The sequence below is a fragment of the Triticum aestivum genome, chromosome 2B (assembly GCF_018294505.1).
Source record: "Triticum aestivum cultivar Chinese Spring chromosome 2B, IWGSC CS RefSeq v2.1, whole genome shotgun sequence".
In the NCBI taxonomy this organism is placed as follows: Eukaryota; Viridiplantae; Streptophyta; class Magnoliopsida; order Poales; family Poaceae; genus Triticum; species Triticum aestivum.
The window spans coordinates 29,508,538-29,531,442 of NC_057798.1; the positions used below are offsets into that span (position 1 = coordinate 29,508,538).

A 22,905-nucleotide genomic window follows, 5' to 3' on the forward strand; every position below is an offset into this window, starting at 1 on the left:
GGTGATAAGGTAATTTTGTTATCGCGCCCCCTTATAGACAAGATTATTTGGCGTATGAATTGAATCCAGGCCGGCTTACAGAGTTAACACGTACGAATATCAACTAGGCCCAGTATAAACATGCTTCCAAGATAAGTTCAGGCGGTAAAGAGCGTCTTCCTACATCGATTTCCACAAATTCTGAATTTGCGAAAATGTTTCGCTGGGATGGAAAAGACTGACGGTACATGGCAAGATCATTTGCCATTAAACTATCTCAACGCGCGAGTAGGGTCTTCTCCTCGCAAAAAAAAAAGAGAGTGGGGTCTTCTCCATATGCTCCTAATAAGGTAATAACAAACTCATGAAAATGACCAAAACAGCGATTTGACTTTGCACTGTGATCTTTAGTTTTCATTGTGAGAGGGATATGGGGCTTCTTTGGTGACCCCGGAGTCCCCAGATGAATTGTCGAGTAGATAGGTCAGATTCGAATGCTGCAGTTGTTCTGAAGGTGATACGGACTCGGCATACTCCTACCCACCTAGGGTATCATAGCATGTGGAGAATCGAGAGGGGACATACTGGACAAAACTAATCACGTCGGTTGGGGGCTCTGCTGCCCTGCCTTTTGATCGATACACAGCTAAGGAGGTCGATCACGAGCGTGACAGGTGTGGGAGCGATCCTGCATACCACCGTCCTCCTAACAATCCATTCACAGGTTGGTTCACACAAACTTAACAAATTTGATGATGCTCTTATCATCACAAATTTAAGACTACCGGCCGGTTCATTGATTAATCATTCCCAGCACATGCGACTTGCCAACTTGCATCACATCAGTTGCCCAATCCAACAAGCCAACCTTGAGTCCTTATAATCTATCTTAAAGAAGTATAATATTAAAGTATAGGAGCATATGACCCCGGGCACTGCAGTCTTTAGTCAATCTCAAAGTACTAATCATCATTGCGTAAAATACATATATGTGTATAAGATCGCCAAGTCTTGTGGTCTGGTCACAAAAACAAAATAGCTAGAAGCAATTAAGGTGTTCCAAAGTTGACATTTACATGTATATAACCCAATGCTATGCAATGCAAGTAGCTCCCAACTACAAGATGACAGATATCCCCACCTCCACACCGCCACCACCAAATGAACCGTCGACGTCTGACCAAGCTGCGTCCAACGAAGATGAAGACCCAGAGTTTTTTGTACCAGCTGAAAGAGCAGCTTATGCTGCTGAGTGCTGACCACTCTGGTGGCTGGCGACGGCGACGTACGTCACCGGGCTCAACCTGCCCGGGGGGGCCTGGCGGACGCAGCAGGCAGACGGGCACCTCGCCGGCGACCCGATCCTACGGGACATCCACTACCGCCGGCACCTCGGCTTCTACTACTGCAACTAAACCTGGGAATAGTTTCAAAACCAGATTGAAGCCATCCCAAACCATACGACTCTGCCTCTTTCAACCAGACCAATCCAATCCAAAATTTAACCACCATAATCCAAACCAACCCAAACTACCCACTTTTTCCACCCAGCACCATCCAGACCATGTTTCGTCTTTGCATAGAAACTGCAGTTTGAAACCGTGGACACAAGAAGCTGGCGTGCTCGCCAACCCACGCCCGTGAGGATGGAGAAGAGCGCACTGGCGTCCGTGTGCGCCTCCACACCACTGACAGCTCCGGCTGCGGGCACCACGAGTAGTAGTCCTCGACCCCGAGTCCAAGGGAGAGGATGCCGAGGAGCTGGGGGGCGAGCACACTGACGTGCACCCGGAAGCTTTTGGTGAGAGTACATAAACGGGCGAGTGCATCATCCAGCGCGCGTCGTCCGCAGCCGAAGGCGGCGTAGTGGACTATGTCGATGAGGTCCGCTGGGACGCCATGGCCGCCCACATGCATGACGCGCCAGTGGGCAGCGGCGGCGCGCACGGACAAGAACCCTGCAGCAGAAGGATGGCCGCCTTCTTTACCTCGCCGGCGACCCTATCATGGAAGATAGCACGCTCCAGAGGTACCGGGCCTTCTTCGTGTGCAACACGACGACGTTCGTCGCCTCCTTGTTCATCATCCCACTCCTCCTGGACGAGAAGTTGAGCAGCAATATCTCAGCGCGGTTTCTGGCAGTCTACGGCGGCTTCATCGCCGTCGCCCTCCTGGGCCTCATGGGCCCCTATGCTGCTGGGAGCTGCAGGAAAACTGACAGTACCGTAAAGGTCATCTTCCTGGCCGCTGCGGTTACGGCTTGCGTAGGCCTTCAGCTGGCACTTAGTTATGCCTTCTGTTAAGATAGGTCTAGCGTGTCGTGTACACATACCTTGTACGTATGTAATTGTATATGCTGATTGTTATATATAGAAAGATGTGGAGAGACTTTGCCCCATGAAAAATCCTAAACCCTATTCTCAAACTTGGTATTAGAGCCTCTCCTCCCGCCGCCGCCGCAGTTTTCTCGCGGCCGCCGCGATGTCCACCGCCCCGGCAGCCTCGATGACCCCCTCCTCCGCGCTCACGCTCTCCACCCTCTCCGTGCCCGCCCCGGTCATCGCCCAACCCGCCACATCGGCTCCCACCCCCGTCCTTCCGCCCATCGCGGTCTCGCTCGACCGCAGTAACTTCATGTTGTGGAGGGCCCTTGCCCTTCCCAACTTCGCCGGAGTTCGCCTCCACGGCTTCCTCGACGGCTCGGCCAGGGCGCCGGCGCCGACCGTGATGACAGGCACCGGCGAGGCCGCCCGCACAGTGTCCAACCCTGAGTACGAGCAGTGGTGGACGCTGGATCAGAAGGTCCTCGGGCATCTCCTCGGTTCGATGAATGTGGAGATCTCTGTGCAGCTCATTGGCTGCAGGACGGCGCCGCCGTCTGGGCGGCCGTGCACACCATGTTCGCCGCCGAGAATAGCGCCGGCGTGCGTAACCTCCGGCGCCAGATCCAGGCGCCGAGGAAAGGAGATCGCCCCGCCGGCGAGTATGTGCAGAAGGTCAAGGCCCTCACTGATTCGATGGCCGCCGCCGGCTCTCCTCTTCACGATGATGATATCATCGACTACATGCTGACCGGGCTCGGCTCGGCGTTTAACCCCATCGCTGCTTCAAAGAACTTTGTGGGCGTGCCTATCACGTTTCCCGCAACCTACTCCAGTGTCCTTCACTACGAGGCCCTTCGGCAGCAGCAACCAGAGTTTGAGGATTGGCAGTCCTCCGCCAATGTCGCGTCCCGGCCGGTCTACCACAACACCTCCGGCCGCGCGCCCGACTCTGGACGCCCGAGTGGCGGCCATCCTTCCGCCGGCTCCTTCCCGCCAGGCTCGGGCGGCTACGGCCCTAGCCAGGACAACACCCCTGGCCGCAACAACAACCACAATGGTGGCAACAGCCGCAACGGAGGAGCCAACGGGGGAAGCCGCAACTGGCGCTGGCGTCCCCGATGCCAGATATGCAAGAATTGAGATCACGAGGCGAGCGACTGTCGCAGCCGCTATGATCATGACAACTGCGCCGCCAACTCCACGTCCACATCCTCCTCCCATGAGCCGCCGCACTGGATCCTAGACACCGGTGCGACGGACCACCTGACGAATGATCTCGATCGTCTACACTTCCATGAGCGCTATGGCGGGAAGGATCAAGTGCAAGTGGCAAATGGTGCAGGTTTGTCTATTTCGCATATTGGTCATTCCACTATACCCGGTTCATCTCTCCGTTTACGCAATATTCTTCATCTACCACATATTCATCAACATCTCCTATCCGTTTATCGTCTTGTCCTTGACAATGATGTTTTTGTGGAATTTCACCATTTCTTTTTCCTTGTTAAGGACACGGCCACGAAGAAAATCCTTCTTCATAGTAGATGTCATGGCGGACTCTACCCCATCCCGTTTAGTCGCGCGTCGTCCTCCAACCGCCAAGCGTCTCTCAGCGTCAAGACCACCACGTCCCAGTGGCACCAGCGTCTCGGTCATCCCTCGAATAATATTGTTCAAAACATTGTTAGGAATAATGATTTAGTGTGTTCTTCTGAACGTCAGACTTCAGTGTGTGATGCTTGTCAGCATGCTAAAAGTCGACAATTGCCTTATAATTTATCTCATCATGTTTCCACTATGCCTCTTGAGTTAATTCATTCTGATGTTTGGGGGCCTGGTATTGCTTCTTCCGGAGGTTATAAGTATTATGTGAGCTTTGTTGACGATTATTCTCGCTTCTCTTGGATTTATCTCCTCAAGCACAAGTCTGACGTTGAGCAAGTGTTTTATGCTTTTCAGGCTCATGTTGAGATTCTTCTTCACACTAAAATCATAGCCGTTCAGTCGGACTGGGGTGGCGAGTACCACAGACTGCACCGTTATTTTCAACACACTGGGATCTCTCATCGTGTGTCTTGCCCGCACACCTCTCAGCAGAACGGGATTGCTGAATGCAAACACCATCATCTTGTAGAAACAGGTCTTGCCTTGCTGGCTCATTCTTCTCTCCCATTGCGTTTTTGGGATGAAGCGTTTCTTACTGCGTGCTACCTCATTAATCGCATGCCCACACCTGTTCTTCAACAAGATACACCCATATATAGTCTCCTTAAGGTGCAACCCGATTACAAGTTTCTTTGCACTTTTGGGTGCGCCTACTGGCCTAGTTTGCACAAATATAACGCACCCAAGCTTCGCCTAGTCCTTCGGCGGTCTCCTCGCAGCGCGCTGACACGCCGTCGTCTGCCATGGTGATCGAGGATGCTGCTCCACCATCACCGCCATAGCTCGCGTCACCTTCTGTCGAGGGCAGTCCTGCCCCCTCGACCGCGACGCCTCCAGCTACTCCTGCACACACCATGGTTACGCGCACCCGCGATCATACTCCTCGTGCTCTTGTCCCTATTGATGGGACCATCCGATATGATCCTTGTCACCGCGCGTTTCATGCGGTGCATGTTTCTCATCGTGATGCTCTCCGTGAGACTGCCTGGCGTATAGCGATGATTTATGAGCTCGATGCCCTTCACTGCAACAAGACTTGGGTTCTTGTGCCTCGACCGCGCGGAGTCAATATTGTTGGGAGCAAGTGGATCTTCAAGACCAAGCACCGTCCAGATGGCTCTGTTGATAAGTACAAAGCTCGACTGATCGCTCGCGGTTTCACCCAGCAGCTTGGCATTGACTATGGTGATACGTTCAGTCCGGTTGTCAAGCCGGCCACCGTTCGACTGGTTCTTGCACTTGTTGTGTCTCGCGGTTGGAGTCTTCGGTAGATTGATGTCAGCAACGCTTTCCTTCATGGGTATCTCTTAGAGGCCGTCTATATGCAGCAGCCACCTGGCTTTGAGGATGCTCGGTTTCCCTCGCATGCGTGCATGCTACAGCACGCTCTCTATGGACTCAAATAGTCCCCTCATGCATGGTATGCTCGGCTCAGTGCCCGTCTTCTCGAGCTGGGTTTCGTCTCCTCCAAAGCAGATACATCTCTGTTTTTCTTCCGCTATCGTGATGTTCAGATCTATATGCTTGTCTATGTGGATGATATTGTCATTGCCGGATCTTCTCCAGGTGCTGTTGATGGTCTTGTTCACTCCCTTGCGGCCAGTTTTCCTATCAAGGACCTCAGGCCGTTGGAGTAATTTCTTGGTCTGGAAGCATCATAAGGGGGGATGACATTGACTCAACGAAAGTATGCCTTGGATCTTTTGCACCGTGTGAGCATGAAGAATTGTAAGCCTACTTCCACACCGTTGTCTACTTCCGATCAGCTTGCACGAGTGTCTGGACAGCCTCTCAGTACCGATGATTCTTTCCTGTAACATAGTGTTGTTGGTGGACTACAGTATTTAACACTCACTCGTCCGGATATTTCGTTCGCAGTAAACAAGGTGTGCCAGTTTCTCTCACAGCCCACCGGTGTTCATTGGGAAGCTGTTAAGCGGATTTTGCGCTATGTGAAAGAAACGTTGCACACAGGGCTGAAGTTTCGTAAGGCTGTCTCTACTAGCATTAGTATCTTCACTGATGCAGATTGGGCAGGATGTCCTGATGATCGTCGATCCACTGGAGGTTTTTCCATCTTTGTTGGACCGAACCTCATTTCCTGGAGTTCGAAGAAACAACCGACAGTGTCGAGATCCAGTATAGAGGCTGAGTACAAAGCCTTGGCGAATGGAGCTGCTGAAGCCATCTAGGTAGAGTCACTACTCAAAGTGCTTGGAGTGTCTCAGCAGCGAGTTCCTGTTCTATGGTGTGATAACTTAGGGGCCACATATCTGACTGCCAACCCAGTTTTCCATGTGCGTACCAAGCACATCGAGATTGATTTCCACTTTGTGCGCGAGCGTGTTGCTTCTGGAGCTCTTGAGGTCAGGTTCATTTCTTCTAACAATCAGCTGGCTGATGTGTTTACTAAACCCGCCACCAGACACATGCTAGACCGTTTTAGTACCAATCTAAATCTTGTACAGAGTAGAAGTTCAGATTGAGGGGAAGTGTTAAGATAGGTCTAGCGTATCGTGTACATGTACCTTGTACGTATGTAATTGTGTATGCTGATTGTTATATATAGAAAAACATGGAGAGGCTTTGCCCCACGGAAAACCCTAAACCCTATTCTCAAACTCCTTCCATTTGAAACCAATCGAGCTCATGCGTGCTTCGTTCTCCGGATGGTTGCACTACTTAAGAGGCACTGGTCCTGCTGCTGCAGGTATACAAACTCTACGTGTTTATGTGTTGATTTTTTTTATTAACTTTTACGTTTTGTCATTTCAAAATATAGTGCATATGGATTTTGTTCTATATAACTCAAATTTGAAAACTAACTTATAGAAAAAAGTTTTGCTAATTCTAAGTTGATAAGAATTTCCTTAAATTGCAATCTATTGAAAAAAGTGGTTAAAAAGTGCAAGTTGCTCATCACAGACACAAACAGAACCTATCAGCATCTACAACACCAAATTATTACCATTAGATCCATCGTAAAATATATTGCAATACCGTATTTATTAGGTACTGTAGATATTGATCTCTCTTTTGTTGAACTTTACAAAATTTTAATCAACAAATGCACAGTAGGTCCTTGAACTTTTTCAGGCATGTCACATAAGTCCTCAAACTATAAAAATCATCATCCAGGTCCTCGAAGTACAATAAATGTGTCATGCTAGGCAAAATATAGGTCCTTGAACTACTTTAGTGTTGAACTGATTTTGGACTGGATGACACACTTACTACACTTCAAGGATTTGGATGATGATTTTCATAGCTAGGGGAGCTAGTGACGCCCCGAAATATTCTAGGGACCTATATGCACTCCACTTTAAAAATTTATATGCTCTATATTATGAAAAAAGAGAAAGGGTATTTCGAAGTCGAATCATAAGGGTTTATGCAACAAGTGCTAAAAGATGACGATATCTTAATTGAACGGTTGACTTAGAAATAACAATTTCTTTCTAGACTGAGCCATAATCACTTTTCTTTTAAGATCTGGTTTTGCTAACTCTAAGTCAGATGAGACTATTGTGCAGGTGATGAGGAATTGGGGATAAGATGCTTATCTTTATGTCAAGGTACGTGCAATTGATAGAAAAATACAATACATCTAATTAATTATAAATAGGGGTAGGCCAACAATAAAACAATACTAGATTGAATGATTGCCCGATTGATTATGCAGATGCCAATGCACTTGAGGACCCAGGCCTGAAAAACACTCGCTATTTTGTTATGATACTTACTAGCTTCACCGTGAGCATCACTTACCAAGTAGGACTGGATCCACCAGGCGGCCTCTGGCAAGACAAGCTGGATGGCCACAAGATCGGCCAGCCAATGCTATGAAGGACGCACCCTACTCATTACCAGGTGTTCTTCTACAGCAACTCAGCAGCTTTCGTGACATCTCTGGTGGTTGTCATGATGGTCCAGAGTAAGTTTCTGCTCAAGCGCCGCACGTTGGTGGCAGCCATGGTGCTGGACATGCTCGGCCTCGTCATCGCCTATGCTGCCAGGTGCACCAGGGATACCAGCACATCCATCTATGTCGTCGTGGTGGCTTGACTTGTCCTCTCTTATGCCGTCGTCCATATCGCGTTAGGAGGAGAGAAGGAGAACTTGGTTACAAGACCTGTTCATGATCCTGATCCTGCTACGGTTGATCCTGCTCTTTCTACTCCTGCTACTGCTACTCTTGCTCCTGCTCCTGCTCTTCCTGTGGGAGGATGAGGACAATGTCGGCCGCGGCGACCACCAGTAAGCAAGGAGTAGCTAGATGACAAGCGTCAGGTGTTGCTGCTAATCGCCATCTTAGCCGCGGCACTTACCTACCAAGCCGGGTTGACCCCGCTAGGGGGTTTCTGGCAAGCGGACGATGATAAGCTTGGACACCGCGCGGGCTACCCAGTCCTCCTCGACAACTACCCGCGTCGCTACAAGGCCTTCTTCTACTGCAACGCAGCGAGCTTCATGTCGTCGGTGGCTCTCATCCTCCTCCTCGTGAACCGCAAGTTGTACATGCTAGGGATTCAGTGCTACGCGCTCAATGTGTGCGTGGGCGTGGGCATGTTGGCGCTCATGGGGTGCCTACAGTTCAGGGTACTCGAGCTACTACTAGGGTTTTCCCTACTAGTGCCTCTTTCTGCTATATGATGTCATTTGCCCTAAAAATTTAAGGAGAGGACTTTCAAAACGAAGCGCTACCGTCTCGAGGCAGAACCTGGGCAGGAGCACTTTTTCTCTCCAGTGAGCGATTCTGCCGAGCAAATTTCCCTCCAGGAGAGGGAAATGGAACCGTCAACATTACCAATGATCCTCTCATTGTGACAGGTCCAATCTTCATCCACAGCTTCACTAGCACCATCTCATCTCAAACCCTAGTTCATCTCTTGTATTCAATATTTGTATCAAAACCTCAGATTGGTACCTGTGGGTTGCTAGTAATGTTGATTACATCTTGTAGTTGATGCTAGTTGGTTTATTTGGTGGAAGATTGTATATTCAGATCCTTAATGATATTCAACACTCATCTGATCTTGAACATGAACATGATTTCTGAGTAGTTACTTTTGTTCTTGAGGACATGAGAAAAGTCTCGTTATAAGTACTCATGTGAATTTGGTATTTGTTCGATATTTTGATGATATGTATGTTGTTCTTCCTTTACTGGTGTCATGTGAACGTCGACTACATGACACTTCATCATATTTTGGACCTAAGGAAAGGCATTGTGGAGTAATAAGTAGATGTGGGTTGCTACAGTGAGATAGGTTTAAATCCTAGTTTATGCGTTATTTCGTAAGAGGCTGATTTGGATCCATATGTTTCATGTTATGTTTAGATTTATCTTTATTCTTCTTTCGTAGTTGCGGATGCTTGAGAGAAAGGGTAATCATAAGTGTGATGATTGTTTTAAGGAAGAACAGCACCCAAGCATAGGTCCACCCACATATCAAATTATCAAAGTAGCGAACGCGGATCAACTAAACATGATGACACTGACTAGACGGTAATTCACATGTGTCCTCAAGAACGCTTTGCTTTATATAAGAGAACGTTCCGGCTTGTTCTTTGCTATAAAAAGGATTGGGCCACCTTGTTGCACCTTTATTACTATTGCTACTTGTTACATATTAAGAATTATCTTGCTACCAAACTATCTATTATCACTATTTTCAATACTTGCAGAGAATACCTTGCTGAAACCTGCTTATTATTTCCTTATGCTCCTCGTTGTGTTCGACACTCTTACTTATCGGAAGGATTATGATTGACCCCCTATACTTGTGTATCATCAACGTGACTGCTCCCGGTTTGCCCTCATCTTCGTCCACTGCTTCCACTACTTCCCCAGCATCGACGCCATGGCCGACGACGTTGCCGCCAAGAAGAAGGTTACAGACAAAGCTGCCGCCTCCGCCGCGACCCTTGCCTGGCCTATGAGAGGATACGATTTGTTCATCCCCTTTTATTCGTTCATGTGATAGCCGTATATACTGCGTTCATAGATATTATTGTTCTATGTTCAGTTAGGGCTCACATGTTTAGATATCAGTATGAGCTTCGTAGTGTTAATATCATTTTCATGATTTACTTAGGGATTAAATCAATCAGAATCCAGCAGTTTTCAAGTAATGGTGCGATTTCATTTGTTATTACTCGCCACTCAATAAAGAGCCCTAACCCATGAGACTTGCCAACTTGCTGTTGCATCTCATTAATTGCACTCCAATAATGCAACATGGAGTAACCAAGGATATTGATTGCGCTGCTTATTTTTCTTTGTTTTGAACTACCGTACTCCATTATCTTTGATAATGGAACCGAAGTCAGCGTGCATCGTGTGGAAAACGTCTACTACCCAAGCTGATGGAACCACCCAATAATAGTACACTCACATGCAAGTTCCAACGGACTTGGACAGGGTGGAGGAGAACATGTGCTAATCTAGTAGCCAACCACACAATAATACTACATCACGGGCAAGTTCCAACAGACTTCACAGGGTGGAGAACGTGTGCTAATCTAATTGCCCCCCCCCCCCCCCCCACCCCATTTAAGTAATGGGCCCGTTCTACTTAATTAAATTACAGCCATTATAATCTTTAATTAGTCCGTAAAGCCTCCGTAAGCCACCGTCTGTGTAGCATTACTCCGGAACCACCCATTGCAGAGGTCATTACTTTGCATGAGATTGTACAACCTTTCTCCTTCCGACGAAACTCAAGTAAATTTGGTGATGCTCTTATCATCACAGATTTAAAAGACTACCAACATGCGACTTGCCAACTTGCATCTGATCAGTTGCCTAATCCAACAAGCCAACCTTGAGTTCGTATAGTCTATCTTAAAGAAGTACTATAATTTTAAAGTTCGCAAAAACAAAAACAAAAAACTATCAATGTGTGAAATACATATGTGTATAAAATCTCCCAAGTCTTGTGGTCTGCTCACGAAAACAAACTAGCTAGAGGCAATTAAGGTGTTCCAAAGTTGACATTTACATGTATATAACCCAATGCTATGCAATGCAAGGAGCTCCCAGCTAGCAAGATGACAGATATCCCCAGCCCCACCTCCACACTGCCACCACCAAACGAAGATGAAGACCCAGAGTTATTGTACGAGCTGAAAGAGCAGCTTTTGCTGCTGACCACTCTGGTGGCGACGGTGACATACGTCACCGGGCTCAACCTGCCCGGGGGAGCCTGGCAGACGCAGCAGGCGGACGGGCACCTCGCCGGCGACCCCATCCTCCGGGACATCCACTACCGCCGATACCTCGCCTTCTACTACTGTAACGGCACGGCGCTTGCCTCGTCGGTCGTGGTCTGCCTCATCCTCGTCATGCTGCGGAGGAAGAGACCTGTCTGGACGCTGGTGCTGCGGGTGGTCATGGTGCTCGACCTACTTGGCCTCATGGGTTCCTACGCAGCCGGGACCTGCCATGACACCTTCGCCACCATCTGGGCCGTGGCGCTGGCTTTCCCCGTCTTGGCCTATATCACGTTTGCTTTTGTCACCAGCCACCGCAGCGGCGGCGACCCAAGTACCAACACCAGAACCACAGCCACAGGCCGGCACGAAGAGAAGGAGAAGATCGAGGTGCTGATGCTGCTGGCGACCTTCGCCGTCACCATCTCATACGCCGCCGGGCTGAACCCGCCAGGCGGCTTCTGGACCAGCACCCTGCAGAAGGATGGCCGCCTTCTTCACCTCGCCGGCGACCCGATAATGGAAGATAGCGCGCTCCGCAGGTACCGGGCCTTCTTCGTCTGCAACACGACGGCGTTCGTCGCCTCCTTGTTCATCATCCCGCTCCTCCTGGACAAGAAATTGAGCAGCAAAATCTCAGCGCGGTTTCTGGCGGTCTACGGCTTCATCGCCGTGGCCCTCCTGGGCCTCATGGGGGCCTATGCTGCTGGAAGCTGCAGGAAAACTGACAGTACCGTCAAGGTCATCTTCTTGGCTGCTGCGGTTCCGGCTTGCGTAGGCCTTCAGCTGGCACTTAGTTATGCCTTCAATGTGAAACCAATCGAGGTCATGCGTGCTTCGTTCTCCGGATGATTGCACTACTTAAGAGGCACTGGCGGTCCTGCAGGTGCAGGTATACAAACTCTACATGTTTATGTGTTGATTTTTTGTTGTTATTAACTTTTACCGTTTTGTCATTTCAAAATGTAGTGCATATGGATATTGTGCTATAACTCAAAATTTGAAAACTAACTTATAGAAAACAGTTTTTCTAATTCGTTGATTAGAATTTGCTTAAATTGTAATCAATTAAAAAAAAGTGGTTAAAAAGTGCAAGTTGCTCATCACAGTCAACCTGGACATAGACAGACCTATCAGCATCTACAACACCAAATTAGAACCATTAGATCCATTGTAAAATATATTGCAATATTGTATTTATTAGGTACTGTAGATGTTGATCTCTCTTTTGCCGATCTTTACTAAATTCTAATTGACAAATGCATAGTAGGTCCTTGAACTATTTCAGGGATGTCACATAGGTCCTTAAACTATGGAAATCATCATCCAGGTCCTTGTAGTACAATAAGTGTGTCATGCTAGGAAAAATATAGGTCCTTGAACTACCTTAGTGTTGAACCGATTTGGAACTGGATGACACACTTACTGCACTTAAAGTATTTGGATGCTGATTTTCAAAGTTAGGGGACCTATGTGACGCCCCTGCAATAGTCAAGCGACCTATAATGCACTCCACTCGAAAAAATTATATGTTCTATATTCTAAAAAAGACAATGGGATTTCGAAGTCAAATCATTAGGGTTTATGCAACAAGTGCAAAAAGATGATGATATCTTAATTGAACAGTTGACTTAGGAATAACAATTTCTTTGTAGACTGAGCCATAATCACTCTTTTGTTTTTAAAAGAACTGATTTTGCTAACTCTAAGTCACATGAGACTATTGTGCAGGTGATGAGGAATTGGGGATAAGATGCTTATCTTTATGTCAAGGTACGTGCAGTTGATAGAAACATACAATACATCTAATTAATTATAAATAGGGGTAGGCCAACAATAAAACAATACTTGATTGAATGATTGCCCGATTGATTGTGCAGATGCCAGTGCACTTGAGGACCCAGACCTGAAAAACACTCGCTATTTTGTTATGGTACTTGCTAGCTTCGCGGTGAGCATCACTTACCAAGCAGGACTGGATCCACCAGGCGGCCTATGGCAAGACAAACTGGATGGCCATAAGATTGGCCAGCCAGTGCTACGAACGACACACCCTACTCGTTACCAGGTGTTCTTCTACAGCAACTCAGCAGCTTTTGTGACATCTCTGGTGGTTGTCATGATGGTCCAGAGCAAGTTTCTTCTCAAGCGCCGCACGTTGGTGGCAGCCATGGTGCTGGACCTGCTCGGCCTCGTCATCGCCTATGCTGCTGGGTGCACCAGGGATACCAGCACATCCATCTATGTTGTCGCGGTGGCTTGCCTTGTCCTCTCCTACGCCGTCGTCCATATCTCGTTAGGAGGAGAGAGGGAGAACATGGTTACTAGACCTGTTCATGATCCTGATCCTGCAATGGTTGCTCCTGATCCTGCAATGGTTGCTCCTGCTCCTGCTACTCCTGCTCCTGCTCCTGCTCTTCATGTAGGAGGAGGAGGAGGAGGACCACGTCGACCACAGCGAACACCACGAAGCAAGGAGCAGCTAGATGACAAGCGCCAGGTGTTGTTGTTAATCGCCATCTTAGCGGCGGCACTTACCTACCAAGCCGGGCTCACCCCGTCGGGTGGCTTCTGGCAAGTGGACGATGAGAAGCTTGGACACCGCGCGGGCTACCCGGTCCTCCTCGACAACTACCCGCGTCGCTACAAGGCCTTCTTCTACTGCAACACGGCGAGCTTCATGTCGTCGGTGGCTCTCATCCTCCTCCTCGTCAACCGCAAGCTGTACAGGCCGGGAATACGGTGCTACGCGCTCCACGTGTGCATGGCGGTGGGCATGTTCGCGCTCATGGGAGCCTACGCTGCCGGGAGCTCACGACATCTCAAGACCTCCATCTATGTGTTGACGCTGGTGGCGGTGGTGTCGGCCTCCATACCCCTGCAGGTAGCCATCTTCTGGTACTTCGGCAACTGCATGGACAACCGTCAGGATCCACCTAGAATAAGACGACGACGAGCACGTGGACAAGATGACCCTGATAAAGAGAAAGACGAGGAACTTGAGTACCTGATGCTGCTAGCAGTCCTGGCTGCGAGTGTGACGTACCAGAACGGCCTGAGGCCAGCGGGCGGCATGTGGCAGGAGGACAACGCCGCCTACTCCGCGGGCAACCCCATCCTACGCGACATCAACAAGCGTCGGTACGATATCTTCCTGTACAGCAACTCCACCTCGTTCATGGCTTCCGTCGTCGCCATCGTCATGCTGCTGCCATTGACGCTGAGCGACGACGTCAGATGGCTACAACGTTGCTTGCCATTCCACAGGGTGGACCTCAAGTGGTCGCTCTGGCCGGTCCACACTGCCATTTTGCTGGACATGCTCGGCCTACTTGTGGCCTACGCGGCAGGAAGTACCAAGAAGTGGGAGTCATCCAGAAATGTGATATTACTCGTCCTCCCCGTCCTAGCCTACATTGCGCTCTACGCAATGGCGGCGGCGATATACATATACATCCGCCGTGGATCCTCCCAGTCACAGTCACCGAGCAGGCAAGCAGGCCAACAAGCAACCAGCGTCGAGTCTTCGTCTTAGATATCTTATGTATTAGCCCTTTCATTTCAGTTTAAAGTTCTAGGTTTATCCTATGTCAAACTTCTTCAGGTTTGACCGAGTCTATAGGAAAATGTGTCGACATCTACAACATCGTGTTAGTTTTATTAAATTCATCATAAAGTATATTTGTGTGTGTGTGTGTGTGTGTGTGTGTGTGTGTGTGTGTGTGTGTTTGATGTTGTGGATATTAATAAAGTTTCTACATGCTCGGTCAAACTTAAGAAAGTTTGACCTAGGATAAATCACTTCCAATATTTTGGAACCGGGGTAGTATTTGCCTACCAAAACTTGTATAGGACCATGTGGGTGGAGATGTTGTAGTGTTGTTGTGGTCGTGCATCCATTACCGTCTTCTCTTCTTTTCCATTCCTATATCTAGAGCTAGGTCAGCACTGTTCGTGTTGGCAAACCAAAGTTAAAAAGAAAAAACGTATCATCGTCACCCCTTACATGCATGCTTAATTGCCAAATGAATTGAATCCAAACCGGCTTACGGAGTTAACAAGAACCAAACTGTAACCCTAACAAGAACAAAACAAGAACCCTCTGGGCCTCTCATGGACATCTGGGTCTTCCTGGGCCTCTGTGGCCATTTATTCTCCTGCTTATCATCTGGAAAATTTGGGACGCTCGAAATGCCAAAACTTTCAGAGACATTCTTTTTGCTCCCATTGATGTAATTAGGGGTATCATTGCGGACCGCACTTTGTGGTCTCACCGCCTTAGGAAGGTGGAAGACAAAGTACGCTAGTCTGTGGCGGGACTTCTTTACTTCTCGCCTTGTCTAGTTTGTAAAAAAAAAATCAGGTGGGGAGCCTCATATAAGCATGTTTTTCAAGATAGTTCCAGGTCACAAAGGGCATTTTTACACATGTATTTTTACAAATTCTCAAGTCAAGAAATGTTTCTCTCGGATGGAAAAGACTTATTGTACATGGCATGATCATTTGTCACTAAACTGTCTTAACGTGCGTGTAGGCACTTCTCCTTAATAAGATCCCAATAAGGCAATAACCAACACATGGAAATTACCAAAACGGTGATTTGACGTTGCAGCATGATCTTTAGATTTCGTTGTGGGAGGACTATGCACACGAAAAAAACACTAAAATGATGAGGATGGCGTGGCCTAATATGAATGTGATAATGGCCTTCTGACCGACTTCAAAAACCATTCAAACCATGTCCTATGTAGCATTATGAAAACTGGCTAGATTGCATAACTTGCCAAAAACAGACAATTAATTACTATGAATTGCGGCTCGCATTGACGGCAAAAACGTCAGAGTCTCAAAATCCAATGGTAAAAAAGCCCCGAACAAAAGAATTTTTTATCAATTGTCATAGTAGGCTCGTCAAGATGACACATACACCTAGGAGTATTGCCTACAGAAACATTACGGGGTCCCTAAAAGCCACTTGCAAAAAATCAACCAAAACAGTATAGAATGTGTGAGGCTCTGGGATAAGCTAGCTAGTGACCATGACCGATAAGCCTCACATACAAAAGAAGAATATGGAGACCCCAATGACTATGTCGCCAGAGACGGAGCCAAAAATTCTCAAACTACCCCTAAATATTAGGTGAAGTTAATGAATTTAATATCCAAACTCTTATCTTTGCCCCCCTCCAATGCTTTACATGTTTCATTGGCCCTCTTAAATAAAATTCCTAGCTCCATCCAGGTACATCGCAAGAAATATAATAATTTGCAATGTGAAAAGAAAAACTGAACCTTATAGAAAAAACATGAAACCACAGCCCACCAGAAAATAACACAAACGAACTCAAACCAATAGGAATGTTAGTTAGGCCCATCCCGTTCGATGACAGTCATCGTGGTCGATGGTCCGTGGAGTCCAAATCAGGAGGAGGAAGAACCGTAGCCACCCCTCCCTCAAAACCAAACTTTAAGATCGCGGGCTAACCCATTTCATGGCTGGCTCATGCAAACTCTACGGCCGCTATAGCCAGCGATAGCGGCCGCTAACCCAGTTCGCGGGGACAGTAACATGTGCATATTTTTCTCAGAAAACAGGGGATTTTCAGCAGAAAATAGAGGATTTCAGTATAAATTCAAACAAAACAAGTACTTCCTCCGTCTCATAATGTAACTATACTAGTGTCAAAAAACATCTTATATTATGAGCCGGAGGGAGTACAATAGAGGTCTGCACCAGTTCTTGAGCTGTCACTTACTCACTTCACACAAGCAAATTAAAGTAGCAGATCATGGCATCACAAGAGATATCAACGAGCCATAATCTCAAGAAACATTTGAGGGCAGATCTGTATAATCTACAACCTGAACCTGAACGCCTACAACCTGAACTGTGGTCGCGGAGTCGTCGTCGTGCAGAGGGCCCTCGTCGCCAGCTGCCTTGTCGTGGTCGTTGCCTTGCTGCCTTGCCGCCGCAACCTTTTCGGTGGGAAAAGGAGAAGGGAATGGAGAAACGATACTAGGTTTCGTGGAGGAAGTGCTATCTATCCCGTAGGGATTTGGTCTGATCTCTACTTGGGCCTCTCTTTCAGATTTTAGGGGCTGTTTGGATCGCTACCCTGAGCTGCCCAGCCAAATATTTGGCGTTGACCGCAGCGTTGGTACCCGTTTGGCTGGGCTCCAAATTTTTGGCTTGCCAAGGCCCATTGGCTCTTTCCAGTGCATTCGATAGCCAATTCCTGGGCGAGACGCTGGCGGCCGAATCGGTCGCCAATATTTTGGCTGCTGATGGGTTGGCAGGGCTGCTGTGGGCAGCAACCAAACAGCCCCTTAGGCCCGTCCCAGCGAAACTGCAGCGAATGTAAGGTCAAGTCGTTTCACGCGCGATCGCGAGATTAGTGCCCAAAACTCGTCGCATCCCCTCTGCTTCGCTCTCGCCGTCGCCTCCTCCTCCTCCTCCTCCTCCGGTCTCCGACCGCTAGGCAGCCCCCCTCCGCTCTCCAGGGTTTCTGGCCGAAATCAGCAACGGTAGCCGCCGTCCCAATCGAGCAGGAGAGAGGGGATCAGGACAGCGGGAGGAGGAGCTAGGTCCTCGAGTGAGGCACTGCAGAGGGAGGGGGCGCGCCCACAAGTTAGGACTACTTCATCTCCATCTCCTGGAAGGTACTGTCTTCGAAAAAAATCATAGAATTACTAACAGGTGCAATTAACATTTTAGAAATATAGTACAGTACCTAAAAATAATCAAAGTTTTGGATACCCTAAGACGAGGCTGATACCCTAAAAAAATTAAGTGCTTAGACCAAATTTCGGTTTAACAACCAAATTAAGTTTTGGATACCCTAAGACGAGGCTGATACCCTAAAAAAATTTACACAGTACTACCTCCGTTCCAAAATAATCGAAGTTTTGGATTTGTTCAAAGTCAAAAAAAATTAGGTCTGACCAAGTCTAGAGAAAAATATTAAAATCTAGAACACCAAATTAGTCTCTTGAGATTTTTTTTATGACATATCTATTTGTATATGTGTACTCGGTGTTGTGGGTCTCAACATATCTTTCTATAGGAATTGGTCAAACTTAAGAAAGTTTGACCTGGAAAAACCTAAAACTTCAATTATTTTGGAACGGAGGGTGTGGTACCGGTTGATTATTTTATACTAATGCAATATAAAGTACGAATTTAGGACCCTAAGTTTTCGTTTCTCTACAGAGCCCCAAACATGTGTGGATCGGCCCTGGCTGGGGTCGCCTCCCGGTTTGCTCTAGGACAACACGGGAGTAGCACTAGGTTTTTCTAACCTACCTATCTATGCAAGGAAACAAGAAAGAAATGACAGTGAGAGATGCACAACAAGTGGAAACACAACAGCTCCATCACACAGTGATGTACACGGTACAAGTTTCTTCGGGGCGAACACCCTAAGATGGAGGAGACCCAGCGTTGGCTATTTGTTTATTAAACATATGCCATTAGTTGTTGCGATTGCGTGCTTGAGGACAGTTACGGCTGGTTTGAGGATTCACCTTCTTTGTTGCAGATGTATATCGCTGCTGCTGCGTAGAGCGCAATACAGCCAAGCACGGGGATGACGAGGTATACAACATTCATGGACGACTCCCACTTCCTGGTACTTCCTGCTGCGTAGGCCACCAGGAGGCCTGCCATGTCCAGCGAAATGGCCGTGTGTACCGGCCAGAGTGGCCATCTGAAGACGGCTTCCACTTGAGGTTGCTCAGCGTCAATGGGAGCAGCATGACAATGGCAACGATGGACGCCATGAACGAAACAGAGTTGCTGTACAAGAAGACGTCGTACCGGCGCTTGTTGATGTCGTGTAGGACCGGGTTGCCGGCGGAGTAGGCGGCGTTGTCCTCCTGCCACAAGCCACCAGGTGGTCTCAGACCACTCTGGTATGTCACGCTCGCAGCCATGACTGTTGGAATTGATCTACGGTTATAACAAACTGAGACAAAGAAGGGGAGGATTTGCATCCCCAGTACATGCCCTGATCGGGGGCATTGACCCAACTTTTGGTTTTGGTCCCTGTCCCCTTCGCACCACTTACAAAATGAGGAGGTCGTACCCCTTGGGGGTAACACACGTACGGGTTAGCACCCGGTTACTCCTAACAGCCGATCCTGAAAGGGTGCTTAAGGGGATCAGAAGACCACCTCCACCGCCGGCCACCTCCAGGTCCGTGTTGGCGGCATCCTTCGTGTCTGCTACATCGCCTGCTGATGCCCTTCCTCCCGACGATCTTCTCACTGCTGGAGATGCTAAGGTGGAGCCAGGGGCTATCCTGTTAATGGATCAAGATAATCACGGTTAGTAACCACTATTCTGCTTGATGGGTGTTCTAATCAAGAGATCCAGCTCCTAGTTATCTTAACTCTAAAGTATTATTGTTAACATTGGTATCAGAGCCAGTTTGATCTCTGTTTAAGAACTCCAATTAGACTCGGTTTGTTTTACTAATGGTCTAATTCCTTATGAATTTGAGTAATGTTCATGCATAAATCGCTTCCGCTTACATAATAATGATGATGACATCTGGGTTAAGTGCTAATTGCCCTGACTAATGTTTGCTAATTATGAAATAGCCGAAATTAAATTTTCGCCTAATATATTAGCACTGATTGTGGCCTCGGTTCAGAAAAGGATTCAAATTTTTTTTTAAGAAAAGATCCCGAGAAAAAAAAAAGCAGTTTTTCCCCAAATCCCGAGCACTAGAAGCAAAGAATAAATCCTCAACGTGTTTGGGCTGGGGGTGCTTACCCGCTCCAGATTGGAGATGTTGCCGTGCCGCACACACATCATGGACGCCTACGAGCATGGCCACCACGCCATGCGCGTCAACGTCAGTACCTCATGCTGCAGCAGCATCGTTGAAGGCGTGCCATCCGCAGCGGCGGACGAGCCGCAGGTTTACGACGCCTAATGGATGACGCCGAGTGCCTCGCGTCACCGCCGGCGGGCACTTATGGCCGACCTGGCACCACTGCTCTCTCCTCCGGCATCCCGCAATAAATGTCGTGTAGCTGCACGGGTGGCCACGCTCGACGGAGCAGCGCGCGGGATCCCTCCGTTGCACGCTGCTCCGGCGAGCGGAGCCGCCGAACCGCCATGGACACCGGGCTCTCGCGCCTTGCTTTGTGCCGCCGCCAGTGGTTCGGTCGCGAGCGGAGAAAGCGGGGGAGGAGAGAAGAATGCGCTAGGGTTTGCCAGCGCGAGTTAGTTTTGTTCCGAAGGGAGCAACTTACAACCGTTAGATGGGATCGACGGCTGACGTTGATGCTCCGCTGCAGTCGGGCTGCGGGTGGCTTAGCGGGCCTAATCTGGCTGTAGGCTACGACCCAGGTTGTGTTGGCCCAGTATAAAGTTTTCTTATGTTAATGAATTTAGCTGCTGGATCGTTCCTTTTATGGGTTGCCGTTGGTTTTAGGCCGAAAATAAGTATCGAGTCGTTTTGTTTATTTTCAGTGCATTTGATGTGTTTCAAGTGGACTAAAAAAAAGGGTTGTTTCAAGTTTTCTTTTGATGGTTTATGCACTGTTTTATTAAGAAACAATATGCCCAAAAATGTCTAACAGGCAGTATTAATAATGATATTGTTTTTTCTTTAAAGGGCTGCCCTGGGTTCCTATCAGCCAAATTATGTCTTTTATGCAATTGGTATTTTTGGTGCTTTTGAATCATGTTGTTAATATTAGTAATAATTTTTTATGCACTGTTAATACGTCTTGATTGCCTAAATTATGCTAAAGATAATGTTTGAATTTTCTGAATAAAATGGACCAATGAGAAATTTTATTTGGAAAATATTAATGTGGTATAATGTAAATGCCATATATGGCATTTTTAGTGGTGGTATTTTATTTTTTATCATTTTAAAGTTTAAATATTAATGTTATGAAATGACATTTGTCATGATCACAATCTATAATGTTTCATTTCGTAATGTTTCAAATATTTTATATGCGAACTTATTTGAGTGTGAATTTAATGTTGATGCCATACTTATGACTTTTTCTTAAAGATGTGGTAATTTCTAATGGGCTCGGGCCACCTCAAGGAAAATGATGATGGACGCGTGGTTCGGTTTTCCGCACCGCACTATGTGTCATAATAATGTTGGGGCATTATGTCTATTGGGCAAAATAAAGTTTTTTGCTTGGTGCATTTCATGTCATTTTATTATGATATACACCATTGAAATATGCATAAAGACTCAAATAATGTTTATTGGGTTATGATCAATCCCCTAAACAAAAAATTTGTTTTCGAAAGTACATGTTGTCATATGTTTGACAACTCTTATTTGCCAAATGTTGTTATTTTGTGAATCCTTGCGAAAAATTTATGTCCAATTTTTTTTGGGGAAAATGTTATGATATCCTGGCGATAATATTAATGGTATTTTCACTCTGAATGTCCTCTTTAGTGTTTACTCGGTGAGAGTAACATTTATGTTTATATGTTAATTCCAATGTCATTTTCATTGTATGTCATTGAGAATTCTAATGATAATTTTGACACTTATGTTCAATATTCATATTATCATTGTGAGATTTAGTGTCAAAAGGCATCAGTGTGCCTCATGGCACACATGATTATATTATGACATTGCTTTATGTTAATGATGGCAATTAATTTAGTCGTAGTTCTTGCTGGTCATTACAAGATTTTATATCTCTCTGGTCAAAATGGAACCAACGAGAAGTTTTGATTAGAGATTTAATGAGCAAATGTTCTAATTGCATATGATGATATTCTGGCCAACATTGCTTGTGTTTCTCATGTGTCATTTACGAGTAAGTAAGGTTCTTTCTCATTATCTACCCAACGGTGATATAGATTAGAATAAAAATTAAGCATGTTCTTTATTCATCTTATTGCGTGGTTAGTTTATGCTTGATTCTCCGTTATGATGATCATACAGTTGTCTCCTTTTTTTCCAACAATAATAATGATGTCAAACAAATGTTTGGCATAGACGAACCTTATGCAAAGAACTTTCCCACATGGAGAGTGGAGATCATTGTCTCATGTAAGGAATCTCCCAATGTTTTTCTGCCACTAAGGTTGAAGGATGTTAATCATGATGATAAGGCAGACATTGGGAGAGATCTCAAGATGCATGTGCCATCATGCACATTACTAATGCAAAGGAGACTAAAGTCAAAACTATCGGATTTATTCCACTAGCTTTTGGAGATGACTTAATTTTTCCATCTTATTGATGATATTTTGTTCATGCTCCTAGTTATTGGAGAACCTTAACTCTCAAACAGATGAGGTGATTTTGTATGTTATTAAGTCAACTCCAATTATGTAATGTTAGTCCCACCTTGGTGAGATGAGTTATGTTTTCACTAAATAAAATCTTTTGTAAAGATTATATGCTATGTTACAATTGAAGATGTAAAAGAAGTGTAACTAATGAGACCTCATCAAAATTGTGGTTTTAGACCACATTTCGAGGGGGAGAATGGAAGTCTCATTTAATATGAGATGTGACGTTCACTTCTCCTACTTAGACCATATCATGTACAACTAAGCAAAATATGTATCTCAATTCTCTAATTAAGATGGAACCAACGGTAAGTCTTGGTTGGAGAGAATGTATGAAAAGCACATTATAATGTTGGTTGTCTAATTAAGATGCAACAAGTCTTATTTAGAAGAATGAATGAAAAATAACTCCTTTATTATGTTAATGTG

At 46.6% G+C, this 22,905-nt stretch overlaps 1 protein-coding gene and 2 long non-coding RNA genes across 3 annotated transcripts; 2 read left to right on the forward strand and 1 right to left on the reverse strand.

Moving 5' to 3' along the window:
* Positions 1-11,021: 11,021 nt before the first annotated feature.
* Positions 11,022-14,730, forward strand: LOC123038835 (uncharacterized). Its single transcript, XM_044462272.1, has 3 exons — positions 11,022-11,913; positions 12,915-12,956; positions 13,064-14,730. Exons 1-3 carry the CDS (start codon positions 11,022-11,024, stop codon positions 14,716-14,718), a joined length of 2,589 nt encoding a protein of 862 aa, XP_044318207.1. The 3' UTR covers positions 14,719-14,730.
* Positions 14,731-19,118: 4,388 nt separating this feature from the next.
* On the reverse strand, positions 19,119-20,354 carry LOC123043273 (uncharacterized). Its single transcript, XR_006419117.1, has 2 exons — positions 19,960-20,354; positions 19,119-19,483 (listed from the first exon to the last, which is right to left on the reverse strand). It is a non-coding gene; the product is annotated as an uncharacterized lncRNA (long non-coding RNA).
* Positions 19,374-22,539, forward strand: LOC123043274 (uncharacterized). Its single transcript, XR_006419118.1, has 2 exons — positions 19,374-19,508; positions 22,178-22,539. It is a non-coding gene; the product is annotated as an uncharacterized lncRNA (long non-coding RNA).
* Positions 22,540-22,905: the final 366 nt, after the last annotated feature.